The sequence below is a fragment of the Balaenoptera acutorostrata genome, chromosome 6 (genome assembly GCF_949987535.1).
Source record: "Balaenoptera acutorostrata chromosome 6, mBalAcu1.1, whole genome shotgun sequence".
Lineage (NCBI taxonomy): Eukaryota > Metazoa > Chordata > Mammalia > Artiodactyla > Balaenopteridae > Balaenoptera > Balaenoptera acutorostrata.
This window is the reverse complement of record NC_080069.1, coordinates 54,922,270-54,946,121: the sequence shown is the minus strand read 5'-3', so window position 1 is coordinate 54,946,121 and position 23,852 is coordinate 54,922,270. Positions and strand designations below refer to the sequence as shown.

General features: G+C 36.6%; 1 protein-coding gene and 1 non-coding gene across 7 annotated transcripts in view; both read left to right on the top strand.

The window, feature by feature from the left end:
• Window positions 1–23,852, top strand: part of FOCAD (focadhesin) — a 311,339-nt gene that overhangs the window by 91,859 nt on the left and 195,628 nt on the right. For all 6 annotated transcript variants that reach the window (XM_007176810.2, XM_057547663.1, XM_057547662.1 and 3 more), the window contains 3 exons: window positions 2,119–2,206; window positions 5,148–5,350; window positions 15,321–15,578. In XM_007176810.2, the coding sequence (XP_007176872.2) occupies window positions 2,119–2,206; window positions 5,148–5,350; window positions 15,321–15,578 (549 nt within the window). The remainder of the gene's footprint in view (window positions 1–2,118; window positions 2,207–5,147; window positions 5,351–15,320; window positions 15,579–23,852) is intronic.
• LOC114237033 (small nucleolar RNA SNORA30/SNORA37 family) lies at window positions 12,803–12,931 on the top strand. The gene has a single exon (XR_003622837.1). It is a non-coding gene; the product is annotated as a small nucleolar RNA SNORA30/SNORA37 family (small nucleolar RNA).

Genomic DNA, 23,852 nt, shown 5'->3' with positions numbered 1-23,852 from the left:
TCTCTCAGTGGCCTGGGACAGGAAGCAAGAGTTACTACAGCAATAGCTGTAGTATTTGAAGTAGCACACGAGATGTCCAACACAGGCTTTTATTAAAAGAGCTCATTAAATGATACCATTCTCAGGTGTTCATTAAAAATCAGTCAATCGGGGCTTCCCTGGTGGCGCAGTGGTTGAGAGTCTGCCTGCTAATGCAGGGGACACGGGTTCGAGCCCTGGCCTGGGAAGATCCCACATGCCGCGGAGCGGCTGGGCCCGTGAGCCACAACTGCTGAGCCTGCGCGTCTGGAGCCTGTGCTCCGCGGCTAGAGAGGCCGCGGCGGTGAGAGGCCCGCGCATCGCGATGAAGAGTGGCCCCCGCTTGCCACAACTGGAGAAAGCCCTCGCACAGAAACGAAGACCCAACACAGCCAAAATCAATCAATCAATCAATCAATCAAAACATACGCATCTGATTCAAGATCCTCATTTAAAAAAAAAAAAAAAAATCAGTCAATCACACAAAAAACTTGAACCTCTCAGAATTGTAAGCAATTTAAGATCATCTAGTTTAATCATTTACCATTACTTTTCCTTATTTTTGGTGTATTGATCCTTAGTTCTTTTCCTTTCACCCTCTGTTCTGAACAGGCCAGTCTCACTCTTCCTAGAGGATGTCATTTTCACTTATGCCTTCATACCTTTAAGTTCCATTCCTTTAAAATGCTTCTAGTGCATTTCAGAACCCTGAGAAGCTACTTTGTGGCCCTTCCAGTGATAGCCTGTGTGAAAAAGGCTTTCCAATGATAGCATTAGTACAAGTAATAATTTGATTTGTCTCTGATCCTCTTGGTAGCTAGTAAATTTGAAATGTAAATGACCTTGCTGAGTTTTGCTTATTTGGTTGGCTTTTTTTTTTTTTTAATAAACATGCAAAATTTAAATGCAGTTGAGCAAAATGGGAAAGAATGGTGTGATGGTGTACACTGGAAATATATTGGTTTCAAAATGCATTTGTTGTCCTCAAATAGATAACAGTTGCTTCATTATTCTCAACTATATTTCAAAACAGTGAACACATGTAGGCCCCAAGACACAAATTGGAATATATTCCATTAAAAAAATCCATACATTTTCTTCTTTTGCTAGTTGTTAAAAGTCCATAAACAAGCACATTAGAAGATTTTGCAGTTTAATTTCACTTTCAGATGGTATAACTAAGATGTAGATATACATTTATTAATTTGTCCCAGAGTTGATAGTATTTCCAAAATTGTAACTTCTGAGTGTGTCAGACTAAGTTGTTTTCTCTTGAGTGTTTAACACATGACTCTACCTCACATTTTCTTTTTTTAATTTTTGTGTTTTTTTTTTAATTTTAATTTTTTGCCGGTCCTCATGATTCATAGGTATTTCTGCTCTGCAGGCACTTCTGTAAATTTTAGAATGAAATAATTTTAGCAAAGTGTGCTGGGCCTTTCTTCTTTAGTTCCATAGTACGTTATAATTTTCTTTATTTAGAAACTTCAAGTACTATCTTATGCCACTTGCATTTTACTTATAAGAAGTTAATGTACATATCCTTTTTTTCTTTTTCATTTCATTTTACTTGGTAAAATTAATGACTTTAAGTTTCTATCGTTATTGCTTTGCTGTATTTAAATATACTTAATAAATTACTGTAATTTAAAAATAATCTCTGCTTCTCTGGTACTGTTTCTTTTATTATAATAACAAGATTTATTAAAATTTGTTAAGTATAATTTATTATGTAAGTTGTATAGATGAATCATGTCTGTATTAGGTAAGCAGACAATTGAGCTACTTTCCAGAAATGAAATATTCTTAAGTATTTCAGGTAGTGTTCAGTGGTTTGCAAAGATTGACTGTTTTGAAGACTACAAGTTTTTCCTCTGAATTAATTTGGTTTATAGTTTATTGCTTTTTGGCCAGATATAACATTTTGAATTTATATGTGACTGCTGTGGCCTTCAACAGTTCTTCCTTTAATACAGCAGGCTTACTGTAAATAATTTTGTACGATAGGTTTATAATATTTCATGTTAAATATACTCTTCCTGGATACATGTTATAAAGCCTTGGCTCTGGAAACTTCTTCAACTCTTTACTTTTTTTTAGGATTTTCCTGTTGAACCAGTCATACTTGGAATAGCTTTACTACTACTACAGACTCCGGCAAGTCAGCAGAAGCCAATCTTAAGTCTAGGTAAATAAAAATACACTCACAAGAGTAAAACGTTAAGTATAACACAAGTATTGGCAGGAGTCACTTGAACTACATTTCTTGCTGTGCTGTAGAAAAAAAGTCCTATATACCTTGAGTGTCCATTCTGGAATTTTTCTGTTTAGTCATTATCAAATAGAACTTTCTTTTTCTTATCCAAAAAGGTGTTTTGTGCAAGGTTCCATATACCATAATTTACCAAGTATCTCAGCTGTTCGTTAGGACATTATGATCTAAATCATATGGCAGTGACACTGGTAAATATTTTGAAGGGCATGCCAGCTTATTCACACTTGTATAGCAAACAGAATCAATAGCATAAAACCCTTGAAGGAAAATAAGTGTTTAGCATTTGCATTTGTTTGTAAAACTATGTATACCTGTACTATTCAAAACTGGTGTCACATTGAATGATACTTAATGTATGATTATTCTATTAACCTGCCTAGAACAAATGAAAGATAACATTCTTCTGACTATCCAGTATTGACTTAAAGAAAAGTGAGGAATGGGTCTAAAGGGAGGCAAAAGAAGTTCTGTTTACGAATAATGTGGTAAAGAATCAAGGTGCCAGGTCTGGCAGATTGGCAAACAAGTCACACTTTTCAAATGCGGCTTTTACATTAATGTTGCCTCGCTTTAGTTGGGCCACCATAATCCATGTAGTAATGTAGGATCTTGTCTAAATTATGATGTATATGTATGATGCCATGATATATTGATACATTGCCACTTTCATTTTTAGAAGGTGCTTGAGGTAAATACCGATTGTGTAGCTCATTCTTCTGGGCATTTTAATTCATCATGATTTTGAGGGTGAATTGCTCTTTCACTTACGGTCTGTCTTGGAAATGGCTTTAGCACGTGGAGGGGACCCTTGGCTGTTTTAAGGGCTTTGATTCCTACCCTGCTTTTGCTTATTGGCCCTATGCTCTTTGTACCCTCCTCCCTAGGCCCTTTCTGAACTGCTTTTGCAGTTTTTTCCCTTACAGCAGTACGCACGACATCCTCCTATAGGTATAATTTTCCAGTCCAGTTACTTCTGACAGCCATAGTTTTGTTATTTTTTAAAAACAGCTTTATTGAGGTAAATTTATTTAATGTGTAGTTCACCATTTTTAAGTATACAATAACGTGCTTTTTAAAGTAAATTTAGAGTTGTGCAACCAGCACCACAGTCTAGTTTTAGAACATTTGCATCAACCCCCCTCCTCCAAATTTCTTGTGCCCATTTACAGGTAATCCTCGTTCCCACCCTCAGCCCCCCAAACACTAATGTGCTTTCTGTCTCTAAGTGTGTCTTTTCTGGGTATTTCATTCAAATGGATTTTGTTTTTTGACCAAAAAAAAAAACAAAACAAAACATTTCAAAGCCACAGAGAAACCACATTCCTAATTCTGAAACTATAGTCCTTTATTGTGGCTCATGTATGATAGGCTGATACAGGATCAAACACTCCAATACTTTTATTATTTGTTGGATAGAAGACTTTTTCTTTTGTAAACCAGTGTCTCTGATTTGAAGTTACTTTAGATAGATTGAATAAACCATATTGAAAACTATTGAGCCAGTGTGTCATGTTGAAAAGTAATGAATAACTATTGTTTAGTAGATTGGGAAAGAGTGTTCAAAGAAATAGGATAACCAAGAGAATATTTGTTATTTCAAATTTAAAAAACGCACAGCACTGATACAATGTTATGCTTCTTAATTATTAACACTGGCCTTGATTGTAAATAGCAATTTATAAAAATGCCTGGAAGATCCATAGTAAGGAATATAGAAATGTTTGTATTATATGAATTTCATGTTTTGTTAAAGATAATGGATTTTCATAATAACTGACAATTATGGATTAAAACTAACATTTAGGCAAAAAATGTAAATTAGTAGTGTCAGAGCCGCAGGGGTTTGTATTTCATGCCATGTTCAGGTTTGACTTCCAAGTGATTTAAAATATAATATTGGACTTCCCTGGTGGTCCAGTGGTTAAGACTTCATGCTTCCACTGCAGGGAGTGCAGTTTCCATCCCTGGTCAGGGAACTAAGATCCCATATGCTGCGTGGCACGGCCAAAAAATAAAAATTAAAAAAAAAAAATATTACTGGTAATTCACTGACGTGATTTAAGGTTTATAGAATTTTTTTAGTGTAGTGGGGAAGTTAGTTGATTACTTTAATAATCTTGCTCTGCAGCCTACAAATAACAGCTTTCAGTAAATCAGCGTTCATTCAGTAACTGAAAAGAAAGTATATTTATTCTTTAATCATTCTGTTCATAGTCTAGGGGAGACTCTACACGTAAGTAAGTGATTGTACATGTGTGTATGTTTCTGATGTGTAAGTTGAGTTTCCATGTTAAAAACAAGAATATAAAAATGCGTTAGATTGTTTTGCTGCTTATGGACTTTGAGACTTTGCTGATTTGCTTCTTAGCAATTACAGCTGAAGGACAGCCCTGCTTCACCTTGTTTACTTCTGCATCTCGATACAATTCTCAGCTGGGTTTTTAAGAGAAGCACACATGTTGATCTTGTTATCCACAGATCAGGAGCTCTGTGGGCTCTTGGTTCTGTTTGTTGAGGGCAGAGATCTGACAGGACCTAAAGGCAAAAGTTGAATTTTAAAGGAATTCACATTGACCTCAAAAGAGTTGATTTTACTTTTTGACATATGATATGCATTATCTCTAAGAGTATCATCAAGTTTTCAATTATATACATTAACAGCTTATTTTAGCTAAGAGTTAATTGTTACGTTCTTTTTATTTCTAAAAGGATAAGGTTTATCATCTTAGTTATGTGTCTGACCCAATTGTAAAGGGGCAAGAAAACTTTTTGCATATTACTCTTAAACAAAATAGCATTTTATTTGACTGTAGTATTAATTTTAAAAACTGTAAATTGTTGTTTTGATAACTAGCTCTGAAGCTTCTCTCTTCTGCTGAGGGTCAGAAAATCCCAAAGTCCTCCTTGCTGTTAGTGATGCCAGTTCTGCAGATATTATCTTCTACTGCCTTGAAAGACTGTATATCCCCGGACGAAGAAGGACCCTCTAGGCAGCAGTTGGCTCTAAACCTTTTAGAAATGGTACAGCAGGAGTGCTACAGAGACGACCACCAAAAGGTAACGAGTTTGTCCTTGTTTCTCTTACATAAAGGTTAATTGGTAATGTGGGGTTTAAGTCACCCCTAATGATGTATCTGTCTGGGTTTAAATTCTGTCATTGAACTTTACCGTTCTGTCAGGCACTGGTGTAGATGTTAGTATATTCTTCTGGACTGTGAGGGGGCGGTAGTCCGGCTGTGAAATAAGTTTTGGAAATGCTGTGTAATCTTTTTTGCTTGTTGAGTTGCCGGTGTACCTTAGTAATTAAAGGTCCTGAGGAATCCTGCAGAAAAGGAGCTAGTTCTATTTAACCTAGTGCTTCTCCAACATTTCTGAGCATGGAGCCCTTTTTTGTCATCACTGTCGATTAGTGTGGCTTATTGCTAGACCTGCCACAATCCATGGTGGGGAATCTCAATTGCCTGGAAGTTCTGGGATCTGTAAGAACTAAGAGGCTTTTGATGCCTCCTGTATGTGGCCCTACTCTGCTGTCACACTCCATTCCTATCCCTGCCTGCGGGCTTCTTACCCCACTCTGCTCTGTCAGCCTCACTGTTCCTGCTAGAGTAATGTAGAGGTATTGTCAGTGTCTGGTTAGTGGCTGGGTTCTAGGCCTATATTCGTCAGACTTTTTCTTTTCTGGTACTTGAGTTTTGCCTTCGATAAAATGTAGCATTATTCCCAGCTATGACTTTTATGGGGATTGAATGAGGATTAAAGAAGATAAAACTGGTGAAGCATCTTAAGTCGCCAGAGAGAGAGGCATTACATAAATGCAAGCTAGTGCCTCAGTTGTTCTGTCTGCAAAAGCGGAGATTCCTCTAATAATGTATCATTAAATGTTCTGGCAGCAAAAATCCTGGCATTGTTAGGGATTGCTGGTCCTGTTCCTTGTTTGATCATACAGCAGAAAGTAGCCTACAGGCAAATTGAATGTATGCTACAGTTTCCTCAATCCTAATTGTTTGACTAAAACTTTAAAACTTGAAATAGGTAATTGATTTGCATTAAGAGAAGGAAGTTCTTGCATCTGCTCTGACAGGACTACACACTGTGGCCAAAAATTTCTAATAGCCTTTTACCTTCCCTCTTGGTTTGCCCATAGAGAACAATACTTGGATTCTGAATGAGGGTAGGGACAGGGCACTATGTCTGAGAGTTCTGTTCCTTTAAATCATGAGTGATATGTACTGAGGATCACCCTAAATCTAATGTGTAAGTACTCAGCTTACTATTTGTTCAGGTGTGAGTGAATCTTATTCATCAGCACTAATAGCTGGATTTTTCTCTTCAGCAGCTGGTGAAGAGGGAGGAAGAAGGAATGCTATTAGGGTATAAATGCCTCCTGATGCTAGTGTGCTGCTTTCTTGAGCCTTTGAGTGGATATATGATCACCCTTTAAAATAATTTAAGCCACAGTTTACTGTTGGCTTTTCTTCTGCACCCGTCCGGACTCTAGATTCCAAACATACCTGTAAATTTAACTTGCCCCAAACTCTCCGAGAGTCTCTTCCTGAATCTTTGCTTTTGCACAGGATGCTCTTTTGTCTCCTTTGCCTGATCTACTCATTCTTAAAGACCCAGCCAAGTGTACTCAGCCTCCCTGAGTCAGAATTCATTACTCTCTTTCCTTTGCATCCAAGTACTTTTAGCATTACTCAGTTGTGTTGTGTCTTAATTTAGGGGGTACATATTTGTACCTTCGACTATGCTGTGAGCTCACTGAGGGAAGGAATCTTGGCCCTTTTCACACTTTGCCTTTATTTTCTAAGCATGTTAATATTTAAATTGCAACAGTTGTTGAACTTTTGGTATTTTTTCCACCCTAGGTGTTTCTGCATTATCTTTTTCAGCTGATTATAGATGGGAAAATTAAAAATACTTTAGCAGTTGTTAAACTGAATACTCTGTTTCCCACATACTTAAAGAAATAGGTAACACCCTGGCTTATTTGTCTTTGCATCCTCCACACCTGACCTATTGTTGGCCGCATAGTAGACGTTCAAGAAATTTCTGTTTAATGAGGAATGTGTGCTTCTGATACGAATACACAAGATCATTTTATTGTCTTGATTTATTACAGAAAGACTTTGTTTAAAATCACAGATTTTTGTTGTTTATATTTTTATTATTTATTTTTAAATTGGTGACTCTGACTTAAGAGTGTTTGGTTTAGAAGTAAAGCATTTCTTCAGAAGTACAATTCTTCTGATAAATGAAACCAAGGGTAAATATACTGTACCATGTAGTTCTCTATTACCTATCCATTTCTGAAATGTTGATAACCATGAAATAAAACATATTTTAACTTATCCCAATTTCTAAGAATTAAAAAAGATACCAAGCCAGCCATTCATCTCTTTAAAATAAAAGATTAACATAATCTAATAAGCTTTTATTTATTTATTTATTTATGGTGTATGAAAAACAGGATCCCTTTGTAGCTATTAAATGTGATATTTAAAACCACCTATTTGTGTTCTCCTAGGTGAAAAAATCAAACACTGGTTGTAAACTCTAAAGTCCTTAAAATCTTGCTGCCCCCTACCCCAAAGAATGTTGCGGGGAGGGTGGAGAAAGCACCAGTGTATGGGTCAGGGTCTAGTTAGGAGAGAGAAACCACACTGATAATTTGAACAAAGAAAAACTTAATATGAAAAATTGTTAACTAGTAAAAGGTGTTTAATTATTGAAAGCTGTAAATGAGGCTGTAAGGAATATTGCAATAACAAATGTAGGGAGCAGTTACTACTTCTAGGACTGAGGGAGAGTGCACAAGGATGGAACTAAATGGATCTCCCCGCTCAAGGCTGATATCACAGCTTGTTGGAAAGATTGTAGTTATGGCCTGCTAGCTGGTGAAGTGTGCTGAGAGTGCCGTAGGCCAGAGCTGGGTCACAGAAAGCCAACTGCTGGGGTCTCCTGTCTGCCCCTGGCAGCCATGGATGGGTGAGATAAAGTGGCGAAGAGACTTAAAAGCTAAATTCCTGCAATTATATAGTAGGGCAAGATTCAGCTCTGGAGAACTGTTTTAGTCAACAGAAAGATTTAGAGACAGTGTGACTGAGCTAGGATTTGTCATACATTTATTCATTGGTATTTTTTGATAATGTACTTTATTCAAACTTAAGTAAAGTACTGTGAACTTTATTACCTTGGAATAAAGCAGTGCCTAGTAGGTTTCGTTCACAGTTGCTTTGAAGTAGTATATAGTAAGCAGAAAGCATTTTGAATATTTGTCTCTTAAAAAAATCAAAATTTGTAATAGATTGTTGTCCTATTTATAGCTAAAGTTAACATTTATTGAGCACATGCTCTGTGTAAGAAGTTATGTGGGTCAACTCATTTCTCACAGTACCTTTGAAATAGTTTTGTTTTGCCATTTCCAGCTGTGTGGCCTTGGACTAACGGTTGAAGCTCTCCGGCCCCTGGCCAGATGGGCAACAAAGCCCCTGCTTCATGGTGCTGTTTATTAAGCATGTCTTACGTTCAGGCTCCATTTTAAGTGCTTTGCCATATATTAAGTCATTTGATTTTATCTCAAACTCTTTGAGGTAGCTAATATTATTGGTCTAATTTTATCCAAGAGTTAACTGAGGCATAGAGAAGATAGGTAACTTGCCAAGGGTCATGCAGTGGGAGGCTGGTTATTTTTTAAAATAGATTTATTGAGATAAAATTCTCATACATATGCTTTACTCATTTAAAGTACACAACTCAATGGCTTTTAGTATATTTGCAGAGTTGTGTACATAACACCACAATCAATTTTAGAACCCTTTTATTACTCCGAAAAGAAACTACTCCCAAATAATATTCCATTGTCTGGAGATACCACGTTTTATTTTTCCATTCATCTGTTGAACATTTGGGTTATTTTAATTTTTTGGCTATTGTGAATAATGCTGTTATGAACACTCCTATACAAGTTTTTGTGTGGACATAGGTTTTCATTTTTCTTGGGTAGATACCTAGGAGTGGAATTGCTAGACCATATGGTAACTCCATGTTTGATCATTTGAGGAGCTGCCAGACTTTTCCAAAGCAACTGCACCGTTTCACATTACCACTAGCAGTGTATGAAGGTGCCAGTTTCTCTACATCCTTGCCAACACTTGTTATTGCCTGTCTTTTTTATTATAACCATGCTAGTGGGTGTGAAGTGCTATTTCGTTGTGGTTTTGATTTGCATTTCCTTGATGATAATCTTATAATACTCATTTTACAAGTGAAGAAATTGAAATTAGGGAGGTTAATTAACTTCCCCTCATTACACAGGTAGTGGATGGTAGGATTGAGACTCAGATTTTGTCTGTTTGACAAATAGAGTTTAGATTTGCCTATACTCTATTGCCTCCACTTTGTTTTTTGTTTGAGTTTTTTTTTTTGCTGAACAGTAATTTATCATCTTTGTGCTGAACTTGGGAGTTAATAACAGAGTTTCAGATTTACAGGGAAACAGTAAATCAATAGTAAGTTGAAGTAAACCGGTTTCTTAAAAGCTTTTGGTTGGAAATTAAAAGGAATTAGATCTTATGCTTCTATCATTGTCTGTTTTTTAAACTTTTTATTTTATATTGGAGTATAGTTGATTAACAATGTTGTGATAGTTTCAGGTGTACAGCAAAGTGATTCAGTTATACATATACATGTATCTATTCTTTTTCAAATTCTTTTCCCATTTAGGTTATTACATAATATTGAGCGGAGTTCCTTGTGCTATACAGTAGGTCCTTGTCGGTTATCCATTTAAAATATAGCAGGGTGTACATGTCAATCCCAAACTCCCTGACTATCCCTTCCCCCCACCTTTCCCCGCTAGTAACCATAAATTCGTTCTCTAAGTCTGTGAGTCTGTTTCTGTTTTGTAAATAAGTTCATTTGTATCATTTCTTTTTAGATTCCACACGTAAGCAATATCATACGATATTTCTCTTTCTCTGCCTGAATTACTTCACTCAGTTTGACAATCTCTAGGTCTGTCCGTGTTGCTGCAAATGGCATTATTTCATTCTTTATAATGGCTGGGTAATATTCCACTGTATATATGTGTTACATCTTCTTTATCCATTTCTCTGTCGATGGACATTTAGGTTGCATCCATGTCTTGGCTACTGTAAGCAGTGGTGCAATGAACATTGGGTTGCATGTATCCCTTCGGACCATGTTTTTCTCTGGATATGTGCCCAGGAGTGGGATTGAAGTGTCATATGGTAGCTCTATTTTTAGTTTTTTAAGGAACCTCCATACTGTTGTCCATAGTGGTTGTACCAATTTACCTTCCCACCAACAGTGTAGGAGGGTCCCCTTCTCTCCACAACCTCTCCAATGAGATACCACCTTACACCAGTCAAAATGGTTATCATTGTCTTCTTAATAACATGGATACCGAGGATGGTGTTCATTGTCTTTTGGTGATAATTAACCACTACCAACCCTCTCAACTCTTGACTAGATTCTTCATAGAGGTGTAGAGTTGAAGGACACTCTTTAAGGCTTTATCTTTTCCAGTCTTCTGCTTCTGGTCTGGTGAGTGATAAATCCCTTCTAGCAAAAACCGGTCCTACTTTTCAGTGTCTCTAGGTTTGTTTCCACATTCCCTCTCCTGATCAAATCCTGGCCCTATTTTTGTTAAGCCTGTTTTAGTCAACATTATAGATAACTGTTGTTCTTTTAAGTTAATGAAAATCTGTATTGTTCACCTGCATTCACTATTTCTTTGTCAGTCCTCTTTAGACAAAGAAGTACTAGCAGATGTCTTATTGTTAATATTTAGTGTACCTGAAAGTTTTTATTAGTTTTTTTTTTAAACATCTTTATTGGAGTATAATTGCTTTACAATGGTGTGTTAGTTTCTGCTTTATAACAAAGTGAATCAGTAATACATATGTACCCATATCTCTTCCCTCTTGCATCTCCCTCCCTCCCACCCTCCCTATCCCACCCCTCTAGGTGGTCACAAAGCACAGAGCTGATCTCCCTGTGCTATGTGGCTGCTTCCCACTAGCTATCTATTTTACGTTTAGTAGTGTATATATGTCCATGCCACTCTCTCACTTTGTCCCAGCTTACCCTTCCCCCTCCCCGTATCCTCAAGTCCATTCTCTAGTAGGTCTGCATCTGTATTCCCGTCTTGCCCCTAGGTTCTTCATGACCTTTTTTTTTAGATTCCATATATATGTGTTAGCATACGGTATTTGTTTTTCTCTTTCTGACTTACTTCACTTTTTATGACAGTCTCTAGGTCCATCCACCTCACTACAAATAAATCAGTTTTGTTCCTTTTTATGGCTGAGTAATATTCCATTGTATATATGTGCCACATCTTCTTTATCCATTCATCTGTTGATGGACACTTAGGTTGCTTCCATGTCCTGGCTATTGTAAATAGAGCTGCAATGAACATTTTGGTACATGACTCTTTTTGAATTATGGTTTTCTCAGGGTATATGCCCAGTAGTGGGATTGCTGGGTCATATGGTAGTTCTATTTTTAGTTTTTTAAGGAATGTCCATATGTTCTCCATAGTGGCTGTATCAATTTACATTCCCACCAACAGTGCAAGAGGGTTCCCTTTTCTCCACACCCTCTCCAGCATTTATTGTTTGTAGATTTTTTATTGTGACCATTCTGACTGGTGTGAGATGATATCTCATTGTAGTTTTGATTTACATTTCTCTAATGATTAATGATGTTGAGCATTTTTTCATGTGTCTGATGGCAATCTGTATATCTTCTTTGGAGAAATGTCTATTTAGGTCTTCTGCCCATTTTTGGATTGGGTTGTTTGTTTTTTTGGTATTGTGCTGCATGAGCTGCTTGTAAATTTTGGAGATCAATCCTTTGTCAGTTGCTTCATTTGCAAATATTTTCTCCCATTCTGAGGGTTTTCTTGTCATATTAGTTTTTTAAAACGTAAAGGTTCTCAACCATTTTATGTCTGAAGATGATTTGCAACCATTTAATATTCAGTTAAATGTTATTTTTCTGTGTTTTATGTGTTTTCTGTCTTATTTTTTTATTGAGATATAATTCACCTGACATAAGCCTCGCTTTTATTTTTTTTATTTTTATTTTTTAATTTTTAAATTTTTTTTTTGGCTGCATTGGGTCTTCGTTGCTGCACGCAGGCTTTCTCTAGTTGTGGTGAGCAGGGGCTACTCTTTCTTGTGATGCGCAGGCTTCTCATTGCGGTGGCTTCTCTTGTTGCGGAGCACGGGCTCTTGGCGTGCAGGCTTCAGTAGTTGTGGAACATGGGGTCAGTAGTTGTGGCTCATGGGCTGTAGAGCGCAGGCTCAGTAGTTGTGGCACATGGGCTTAGCTGCTCCACGGCATGTGGGATCTTCCTGGACCAGAGCTTGAACCCGTGTCCCCTGCATTGGCAGGTGGATTCTCAACCACTGAGCCACCAGGGAAGCCCCTCTCTTTTATTTTTAAACACTTACTTTCTTCTCTAAAACACAGGGCCTACCAGCACTTTCACAGGTCCTCCCCCAGGCGGTGGGGCTAGGATTTGGTAGCTGGTGCTGAGAGAAAACCTTTGGTGGCACCTTTGCCCTGGGACTGTGCCAGTGGCAGCTGTCACTCAATGGGACAGAGAGGCCGTTCTGTGATCTCTTATTCAACATTGTGCCTTTCTCCTCTCCTCATTGCTCTACCTTAGGAAAACAAACAAACAAAAAACAGAGCCTAAACCTGGACTAATACTTTAAGCAAAGTAGGATTACTTTTCTGTTTCACTATGTTTACTCTGTAATGTTGCTGCTTTTGACTCGAGTTATGGTTCCTGGTGGTTTCCAATTATTTTCTCTTATACTCATATCCAGCAATTTTATTTTTCTCTCCTAAAGATGACAAGGATAATATTTTTCTTTCCTCTGCAACTTTAGACACTGTGCTAGGTGCTTTGTGGATACTATCTCATTATCAACTTCAATAATTTTGGCAGGAAGGTAGGCATTACTTCCGTATTGCAAATGAGGAAATTAAGGCTCAGAGAGTTTGCGTAACAGCTAATAGCTGGCATGGCTGCGCTAAAGTCCTGGTCTTTTAAATCTCAAGTCCAATGCTATTTGTCATTAGGCTAAAGAAATTGACTCTCGTCTTTAATGAATTCCATCTTCTTGGGAAAAAAATTCTTAGAGAGACAGGATTATAATAAATTAGGTATCATTTAATTTTAAAAATTCATAATTTTTAAAATAGTAATACATTAAAATGGTTCAAGAATTATAAATGGTATACAATGAGAAGTCTCTTTCTCACCTGTGATTCTGTTTGTCCAGTTTCCACACTCTTAAAATAGAAAATGAAGATTAGTAGTTATTAATTTCTTCTATATTTGTCTAAATACTTTTCTTTGTGTGTGTGTGTGTACACACACACACATATATATGCAAATGCAAATATACAGTCTCTATGCTTTCCTTTAAAAACTTAATTAGTAGCATTTCAGGCACACTATATGTATCTTGTATTTTTCTGTGTGAGATCTTTGCCTATCAGTAAAGATAGAGCTTCCCCGTATGTTTTTATACTGGCATTTACTTTCAAATAAAGGTCATCTTCATTCTTAAGCATATACTTGAAATAACTGAACACCTATGTTCTCACAAAAACTTTTACAGCAATATTCGTAGCAACATTATTTATAATAGCCAAAAAGTGGAAACAACCCCAATGTCCATTAACTGATGAGTGGATAAACAAAATATGGTATATCCATACAGTGGGATATTATTTGATAATGAAAAGAAATGAAGTATTGATATCAGCTGCAACATGTATGAACCTCGAGAATATGCTAAGTAAAAGAAGCCAGTCACAAAAACCCACACATTGTGTGGTTCCTACTATATGAAATGGTCAGAATAGAAACAGAAAGTAGATTAATGGTTGCCTGGGCCTGGGGGTCAGAGGGAATAAAGAGGGACTGTTAATGGGCACGGGGTTTCCTTTTGAGGTAAAGAAAAATGTTCTAAAATTAGCTGGTGATGATGGTTACACAATTCTATGAATTACTAAAATTCACTGAGTTACAAACTTTAAAAGGCTGGATTTTATGACGTGAATTATATCTCAATAAAGTTGTTATTAAAAAGTTTTATAAGGCTTAACTTTTACTTCTCATCCTTTCAACTGTTATTCTTATCCATGTAAGTCAGCCTCCAATAACAGGACAGTTATAATCTAGAAATTTCTAATTTGTCTCATTGCGCTCTAAATGAATTGAATTATTTTTTGAGCAGGCAATATCTAATTCCTCATTAATGTCCGTGGCTTCTCCCGAGCCATTTGGGCACACAACTCACATTGGCAGAGTTCTATCCAGTCTCTGACCCTGACTGCACCACTTGACTTCCATGAGGAGCCATTCCTCAGATTGACTTAAGTATAACATCTTCTTTGGGTATCATTTCAATTTAGAGCTGTCAGGCTATTTCTTGCAGGAGTTATTCACAATTATTAATGAATTTCCAGGCTCCAGCTGAACCAACTCTGTTCCTATCAACAGACTGTCTGTTACAAAAATGAATTGTCCTCAGTCCAAGTCTGCCATCTGCCCCGAGTTGCCTCTTACTGGGGCCTGGAGCTGGGCAAATACAGTGTTTTTTTTCCATCTTCCCTGTCACTGGTAAATACTTCTTAAGTGGTAATGGCTTTTCCCAAACTCTGTTGCCTCTGGGTTTTGTATATTGACTCTTTTTTTTTTTTCCTGCCTTAACTGGGAGCGAATGGTAAACATGAGGAAAGTTGGTAATAAGCTGTTTTAGAGTTCCACCTGACAACTATTTTCTTTTTGTGTAATCCCATTAGCTTAAATACGTGCAGAGAGGTTTTGGGCAGGAATGGAAAATTTTGTATTCATTTTGTTGGAAGGATTGATTTCTTACAATGAAATATAAAAAATAAATGAATGTCAGAAATGTATTCCTGACGGATAGATTTATCTCATTTATTCATGCCTTTTTTTGTGTTTACTTTTCAGCTCTCCTACAAGCTTGTGTTCCCCATAACCAGCATGTATGGTTCAATATTTACAGCCTGGAGGATCCTTGAAGTAATGAGAGAAGAGTCTGCGACAAGTGACTGGTTAGCTTCCGTAGAGTCATTGCTCCCTATTACCACAGCGATCCCTGCGCATGTTTTTCTTCTGCTGGCTTACCTCCTTGTTGAAGATAAAGGACGAAATCTTCGTCAAATACTGAAGGTCACTACAGAATTTGCCCAAGCTGATTCCTCTCAGGTAAAGCAAGAAAATAATGGAGCAGTAATGGGGGTAAAGCTTAATATTGGAATTGTAGATTATTCTTTCATTGTGGATAATTTTTATCAGAGTTTTAGAGTACAGGTTGCTTTTTTTTTTTTTTTTTACTACCTTTATTTTCCCAATTTTTTCTTTTTTCTCCTTATTCTGAGTTGATGTCTACTTCATGATGCACATGTTTCTTTAATGAAAGCACACTTCGAAAGAGAATCTACACATGATGCTAATCTGTTACTTTTGTTATTGATGGATTTGCTAATTTGTAATGCTTTCATTAACTCTTGCACCCTATTCCAAGATGCATATCCCTTAGTTCTCATATCAATCTTTTAAGGTGGAAAAATTAATTAATTCAGAATAAATGGGCCTGTATAATAGGAATTAATCTCTTTTTAACTTCTTGCAATTTGATCGTATTTTTATTCAGTCATTTAATAAACAAAAAAAATAGTGGGTCGTTTTTTTAAAAAAAATTAATTAATTAATTAATTTTTGGCTGTGTTGGGTCTTCGTTTCTGTGCGAGGGCTTTCTCTAGTTGTGGCAAGCGGGGGCCACTCTTCATCGCGGTGCTTGGGCCTCTCACTGTTGCAGCCTCTCTTTGTTGCGGAGCACAGGCTCCAGACGCGTAGGCTCAGTAGTTGTGGCTCACGGGCCCAGTTGCTCCGCGGCATGTGGGATCTTCCCAGACCAGGGCTTGAACCCGTGTCCCCTGCATTGGCAGGCAGATTCTTAACCACTGTGCCACCAGGGAAGCCCTGGGTCATTGTTTTATATGGTACTGATCAACATGCTGATCATGTACCATATAAAACATGCTGATCAGTACTACATAAAACAATATATTAAAGATATGTTGTTTAATAATAATATGTTTAATAAACATATTAAACATATTAAAGATAAATAATCATTTTTCCTATCTGCACAGTTCTTGGAGTATAATAAGATAACCATCAGACATTATTAATAAAACTCCCCCCCTTGCCTTTTAAACTAACCATATATTTAGCATAGACATCTGTAATTTTTTTTCTATTGGATAGAATCTCTAGAATGCATTTCCTGTGAAGGGAAGGATTTCCTAACCAAGTAGGTATGGCATTTTTATTATCTTCTCTATCTTAGTGTCTGTGCTTGTGTTGTTTTCCAAGCATGGTGAAGAAAAAGTCCATCTCTTTATGGAGTGTTCCTATAGGAAAAAAATTTGGTGTTGAAGGTGGGATAAATATGTTTCTCTAGATAATAAAGTTAATGTATTTGCAATTCCTTTTTGTCCCCAACTTGTCACGCTCATTCCGTTTTGTCAAGTAAACAACTGCTATCTCACAAAAGTTTTCCCTCTGACTAGATTTCTCTGTCTGATTCTGCAAGTGGATCTGTGATGTATTCAGAGTACCTTTGTCTCAAGGTGTACGCGTAACGTGAAACACTTCAGCTTGCTTCCTACTTTATTTCTCCCTTCAGCTTCTGTAACAATCCTAATTCAACCAAATGCTTTTTATCACTGTTGACACCTTGTAGGATTATCTCTTTAGAATAGTTAATGCACAGGTAATGCCTGGAGATTATATGAGGAAGTCATACCGTAGGTTACCTGACCTATGTTTGCCACTGGTGTAGAACATGTGTTATATCAATATATGTATTGATACTTAGGAAATGCATTTAGTCTTTGAAATTCTAGGGTGATCCAGTATCCTTGTAAACACTTTTCATGTGTGCCATGAAATGGAAAAAGTTGGGAAGCACTGGGGTGACCATCCCGGTTCATTTATTTATTCAATAAATGTTTATTAAGAAGCAGTGCTATAAATTAAAGTCAATATGTTACACTTCTGTTGATAATTTCTAGGAAGTTTTTAAAGAAGTGAGAAAAAACACCCCGTGTAATTTTGCTTGTTAAGGTGAATGGTAGGATAAAATGTTGAAATATAGTTACCCAAACTCATGCAGAAGCAAAGGCAATATAATTAATAAGAACTTACAAGTGGAGTTATTTAAGTCTTTTGAAAAGGATAAAAGAAGACTAGAAGTAGGAGGTAGTGTTCTTCACTTTTCCTTATGAAGTGACCATATCATATCATTTCTCTGGCCTTTAGCTACAAGGTAAAGCAGCCTGAAGAAGAGGATTGAATATTTTGAAAAAGCAATTCTCTAATTGTAACTGCTTGGTGTAGATTCAATTAGATGAGTTAGGGTTGAGATCTATTATTGGAGGAGTGTTTTCTATTTCTTTCGTTAAGTTGACATGACTGCATGAAATGTATTGTTTCATGTGTGTTTGTCCTTTCTTACCTTATAGAAAGAAGGTATATTATGTTTAAGCAATCATTGGCTCAAATTCACGGGAGAGTCAATACTAAAGAAAAGTCTTAGACTACTAATAAGCAGATACTAAGTAAATAGGTGTGTAAGAATAGGAATTTAGAGGCTGTCTTCTACCTCTCTGTTTTGGTGGTCACTTAACCTCTTATATAGAGTTGACTGGCCTGCAGTATTGTGTTTGTGTGACACCATAATTTATTGTAAGAATTCTACTGTAAGACCTTGTGAGAGAAAATATTTGAAAAGTTTGAAAGAGATGTGCCATATTTGAAGTGTGTTTAGTGTGATTATGATGATTATTATTCATTCTAAGGTATTAATAGAAATTGTTTTTGATAGTACTTATTCATAGTAATGCACGTTACCAATATCAACTAATACCTTTAGTGTTAATAATGATAAGAAAATATACTTCTTTAAAAATGTGATTATTCTTCTTGACGGATGGATCCCCTTCCCCAGTGAGTTTTCATCCTTAGTCCCTCACCGTGTTCCCCTGTGGCATGCGTTTTGTGTTGGGTTTAATACATTTAGGGCCATGGAAGTCTAATGGAGCTAGGTAGTCTGAAGGGAACTTGGCCTTGTGAGTACCATTTTAGAGTTAACTGGATACAGATGATGGTGTTAAAATAACTAGATAGTTACTCAAGGCCACAGCAATAAATTGACACTTGAAAAAAATAGTAAGGAACTTTTGTTTTCCATATCTGGAAATGCTGTCAGCAGTTACTGATAATCCATATAGTCTTCTTATCCAGACATCATGAGACTTAGTTTGCAGAAGATACAAGCTCAGGTCAGGCAGCTCTCAGTAAAAATTAAGTGCCTTTTCTTTCTTGGAAGGAATGTCTTAGAGTGTTCTGGGGAGAGATCCAAGAATGAGCATCCTGTGTGAATTCCCATGGAAGTCGTGAAAGTTTTAAACACATTGATTTAGTTTAGAGAGAGATTTTCGTATCATAGTCTGTGCTTATAATATATGGGAATGCCATCTAATTCCTAAATTAGTGTTTTTTTCTGGAAATTGCAGTTGATGGATTCATGTGCTTTTCAGTTATGTTTATATAACAGTTCCTGCCTTTCTGATACTGTGAGTAATGTTTTTTTCCCCACAGTTTGATGTAAATCATTCATGCTGCCTTCAGAGATGCCTGAATGACAGTTGAAGCACATGGCTTCATGGCTCATAAACAGTAACGTCCTGTTGGGCTTATTCTTTCTTCTTCAGAGAGCTATTTCCTAACTCTGATTTGTCCAGATCTGGTCACATCTAGTTTGAAATCAGTGGTAGTGAATATAAACATAGGCTCTAATCAAGGGATAATGTGAACGTCAGGCTTAAATAAGGACATTTTCTAAATTTTAATTGAATGGTTTTTTAAAGGGCAGTATCAAATCATATTTTGAACCCTTATTAAATGATTGACTAATCTATGAAACATGATTGTGGACAGTTTGGAAATGTCTGAGACTAATACAGCCTCCTTAAGAAGAGGTTAATAACCCTTAATCAACACGTGTTGATTGACTTCCTATCTCCCCTTTCAGGTGAGCCCAGCACAGTGACAGGTCACTAATTAAGAACCACGTCTGGCTCTGTGACCTGCACTGTGTGCCTCTATACAAACTTAACTGGTGATAGCACCAGTTCTGTACCACTTTCCTCAACCCATTCCATATACCTGATTGTATCTTACTTCTAAGACTCTCAGCCAGAAACCTTACTTTTTCTTCCTCTCTTCCTAACTCTCATTTCCCTTTTGGATTTTATGTTTAGTTCTTTGCCAACTCTGACCTTGGTTTCCAGTAATATCCCACCCACGTTCCTTCTGGCAGCTTCAGGTAAACTTCTCTCTGTGTCTACGTGGGACTCCCCTGCCTTCCCCCAGTTCCCCACAATATTACTCTGGCCCCTGGCCCCTTGAGAAGAAAGGGATATTATTCACCTCTTAAAACATTCTCTAATATCTATTGGCTTAGCTATATTATAGGCTAATTATTACAATATTTATTATATAATATTTAATATATTAAATATATAATTGTTATAATAACCACTTATTATATTAGCTATATTATTAACTATAGCTTTCCTCTAGCTATCGGAATTGACATTTCTCCATCTGAAGCATTATATCCTAGAGAATAATAGAGGTGTTGGAGGAGGAGTCTACTTTTCACATAGATACGTGATTCTGCAAAAGACTATAGGTTATTAAATGCTTAATAGTATGTCATATAAATAGATGTAGAGAGAACACCTGACAACAGATTATATTCTCTTTTGGAAATCCAGGCTGCTTGTTAGTGGTTTTTTTTTTTTTTTTTTTAAATGCAACAGCAGACACCACCATTCTTTTTTTTTTTTTTTTTAATATTTATTTATTTATTTATTTATGGCTGTGTTGGGTCTTCGTTTCTGTGCGAGGGCTTTCTCTAGTTGTGGCAAGCGGGGGCCACTCTTCATCGCGGTGCGCGGGCCTCTCACTATCGTGGCCTCTCTTGTTGCGGAGCACAGGCTCCAGATGCGCAGGCTCAGTAATTGTGGCTCACGGGCCTAGTTGCTCCGTGGCATGTGGGATCCTCCCAGACCAGGGCTCGAACCCGTGTCCCCTGCATTGGCAGGCGGACTCTCAACCACTGCGCCACCAGGGAAGCCCCTTGTTAGTGGTTTTAAAAACCTAAGAAAATATGTTTTCTTTCTGTTTCTACCTATATTGTTAAGAGTTTACGGCAAGATTAAATACTTAGGCATCTGAATTGAGGATTAACTATGGAGATGAGTAATTTTTAGATAGGCTGAGATGGTTTAAAGTAAAATCTTACAATAGCTTAGTATTTCAACTTCAGTGGAAGAACTCTAACTGCTACATGTAAGGCATAACAATTTCTTTTTCACTAGTTTATAAAATGGAATATGCCAAAGAGGAAAAGTTTATAAACTTTGACTTTAGAGAACCGCAAGTTCCTTCCTTAAAATCTACTCTCACCAAGAAGCTTATCAAATTAAGTTTTGTGAAACCCAATGCCTCTTTCAAATCCTTGGTACTTGCTTGCTTTTCTCTTGTTTGGAATTGGGGATAGAGCTGTGTTTTTTTGTTTGTCTTATTTTGTTTTTGCTTGCATTTACAACTCTGAGGACTTTTACTTCCTTTTTACCTTTTGGTTGTTAAGTCTCACTAAAGGTCTTACTTAATGAGAAAAATTGCAATCTTTGATAATTTTATTTTATCCTTTGTAATGTTTTCAGGGCTTTTTTTTTTTTTCCATTTGTGAAGGTGTACACATGTTTGAGCCATTTAAATCACTTATGGGGATAGGTTCATGGCCCATGACTTGCTGGTCTTTTAAAAGTCATATATTATCAAATAGTAAAAAGTTGACTTTCAGGGCAGAATCCTGTGATAGTTCTACTCTGGGTCATAAGCCATATTTTAACATGGAAAATGAATAGGAAATGTGTGAAATTTAATGGTCTGTAAGTTACTGCTGTGAGAAAAGGAGAAAATGTATTCTATAAAGGAACTTGCACAAAGAGTCCTTGGACACTTTGCACTCTGTTCTATTGTCACCGAGTTCTATGAATTGCTACCCCCTGAAGTCAGTCAGCTCCCTGTGTTCTTCACACCAGCAAAAAGAAGCCAGAATGTACAGTACTTTTAATAAAGAGCTTTACAGATAAGAAATGCTGTACTACTATTCCCTTGCAGCCATAGCATTGATTATGCCTAGAGCAAAATTGGGATGAGCCTGTCAGCATGAAACAATTAGACAAAGAGAAACACAGATGAAAATACAGGGTCAAGTATCTATTCCATCCTGTGACAATATGTTTATTTCTTCTTTATAAACCCGACATAGATATCTATAGAATAAAATGTTTTTAACTGGCATTTGAACCTTTTTATATTTTTTTCAGTTTTTTGCACGAAGCCTTGAGTTTATACTCAGGGAAGCAGTCCTGTGTCAATTTTTTACCTTTCTTGAGTTCCTGAGGGCTAATATTGGGCTGAGTTTCTTCTGAGAAGTCAACAGAGTATAAATTGCTTAAAAGTTCAACCCTATATCACTGTGACACTCACTAGCTTACTAATATAATGAAACAAAAGCCATTTGTCTTGTTGTGTCACTGAACACTGAGTAACAGAAAGGATGGGGGTAGAGTTTGGTGAGGATGGGGCCTAGAACTGCATTTATAACAGCAGAGTCTGTCTGCTCCCAGTTGAATATCAGTTAGCAGTAGCTTTGTCTTCAGATTAAAACCTGCTTGGAATGGGCTTCTGGTGTTGCTGAAGGACTCAGAAGGGAACAAATTTTGTGGTAACTTTGAATTTTGTAAAAGGCATGAGGAATTTTTCTCAAGGGGAAAAACACAAAGTCCACCATTGCCAGAATAAATTTTTTCTTATTTGGTCAGAGGGCAGGGAAGGAAAAGGGGGTGTTGGTCCCCTGCCTACTTGTATCGTGGTCAGACACCCCAAAGTGGAGCTGTCAGTGGACATCCCTTACCATTTATTCTTCAGACCTTCCATAGTCAATCCTTCAATTCAGAGGAGAGTCTTAATCAAGGAAACATTTCTTTACATCTACAGAAGCAACCCATATCAGCTCTCTCCAACGAGTTTTGCCTTGATTCATCAATAAAAATGGATAATCAAGGCTCATCAGACTTTTAGGAAAATTTAACAGCATGACTAACCAGAGCATCTCTTTCCAGAAGAAGAACTTGGGGCTCAGAGGATAATATAAAAACAATCTAGTACCTATGAGACGTTGGCGAGATATTGTATGTTTTTGTATTGTATATAAGATACTGCTGTGATGAAGAAGAAATTCAAGAGCAAGAGATTTTAGAAATTAAAAACTTGGTTGCCACAGTACATAAATAGAGGCTGGATTAGTGATTTATAGAATAGCCAACTAAATATTTCAGAATATAGAAAAAATATGAAAACTGAACAAGTTAAGACATTGAAGGTCAATCTTGGAGTTCTAACATCTTTCTGTAGGAATTTCAATTGGAGAAAACTGAAGAGAAAATGAAGGAGAAAAACTTAAAATATGACAGAAAACTATTTCCTAAGCTCAAAAAAGATACAAAGATATAGATTGTTAGGACCCTCTGAAAGCCGCACAGCACAAGTGAGAATAGATCAATACCTATATCCATGCCCAGAACTTCAAGAATAAAGAGAACATCAAAAGAGATTTTAGAGAAGAGTTGGAAAAGATGAAGTCATTTAAAATTGGATTGACCTTAGATTTTTTTATAGCAGCCCACTGGGTACTGGAATACATTGGTATATTGTCTTCCAATTTCTTGAGGAAAGTCACTTTGAACCCGGCATATTCCTTTCCATCATTTTACTTTTAACAAGTGATGGTAATAAAGGCTTTTTCTGATGGGCAATAATTCAAGAATATTTCTTGGTTACTGATTTTATGGGGGGAAAAGCCCCTCAAGAATGTGTTCTAGCAAAACTGAAAATGAATCCAAGAAAGTACAGAGAAGAGATGTTAAAAGGTTATCAAAATATCCAGTAAATATTACTTTAAATTAACCATAATTGTTTGTGTAAAATATGAAAAATAACTACCTGGAACAAAGTCCAAGCTTTAAAACATGGGAAGTGGTCAGAGTAGGTAGTGGGAATGTGATAGTGCGAAGAGTGAGAACATGCTAAGTAAGGGTGGAATTTTGTTTTTAAACTGAGTATTTTTTGATGTTAGTAGAAAAATAAGTTTAAATATGTATTTAAACCTTTATTAGTAACTAAAGGTGATTTATAACTTCCAAATAATTAATATAAGAAAAGGAAAACAATTTTTTTAAAAACCTAAAAAAGATGGCAAATATTAACATAAAATAAGATGGTAAGAATAATTCCAAATATTCCAGTTACCACAATTACTGTGAATGAATTAAA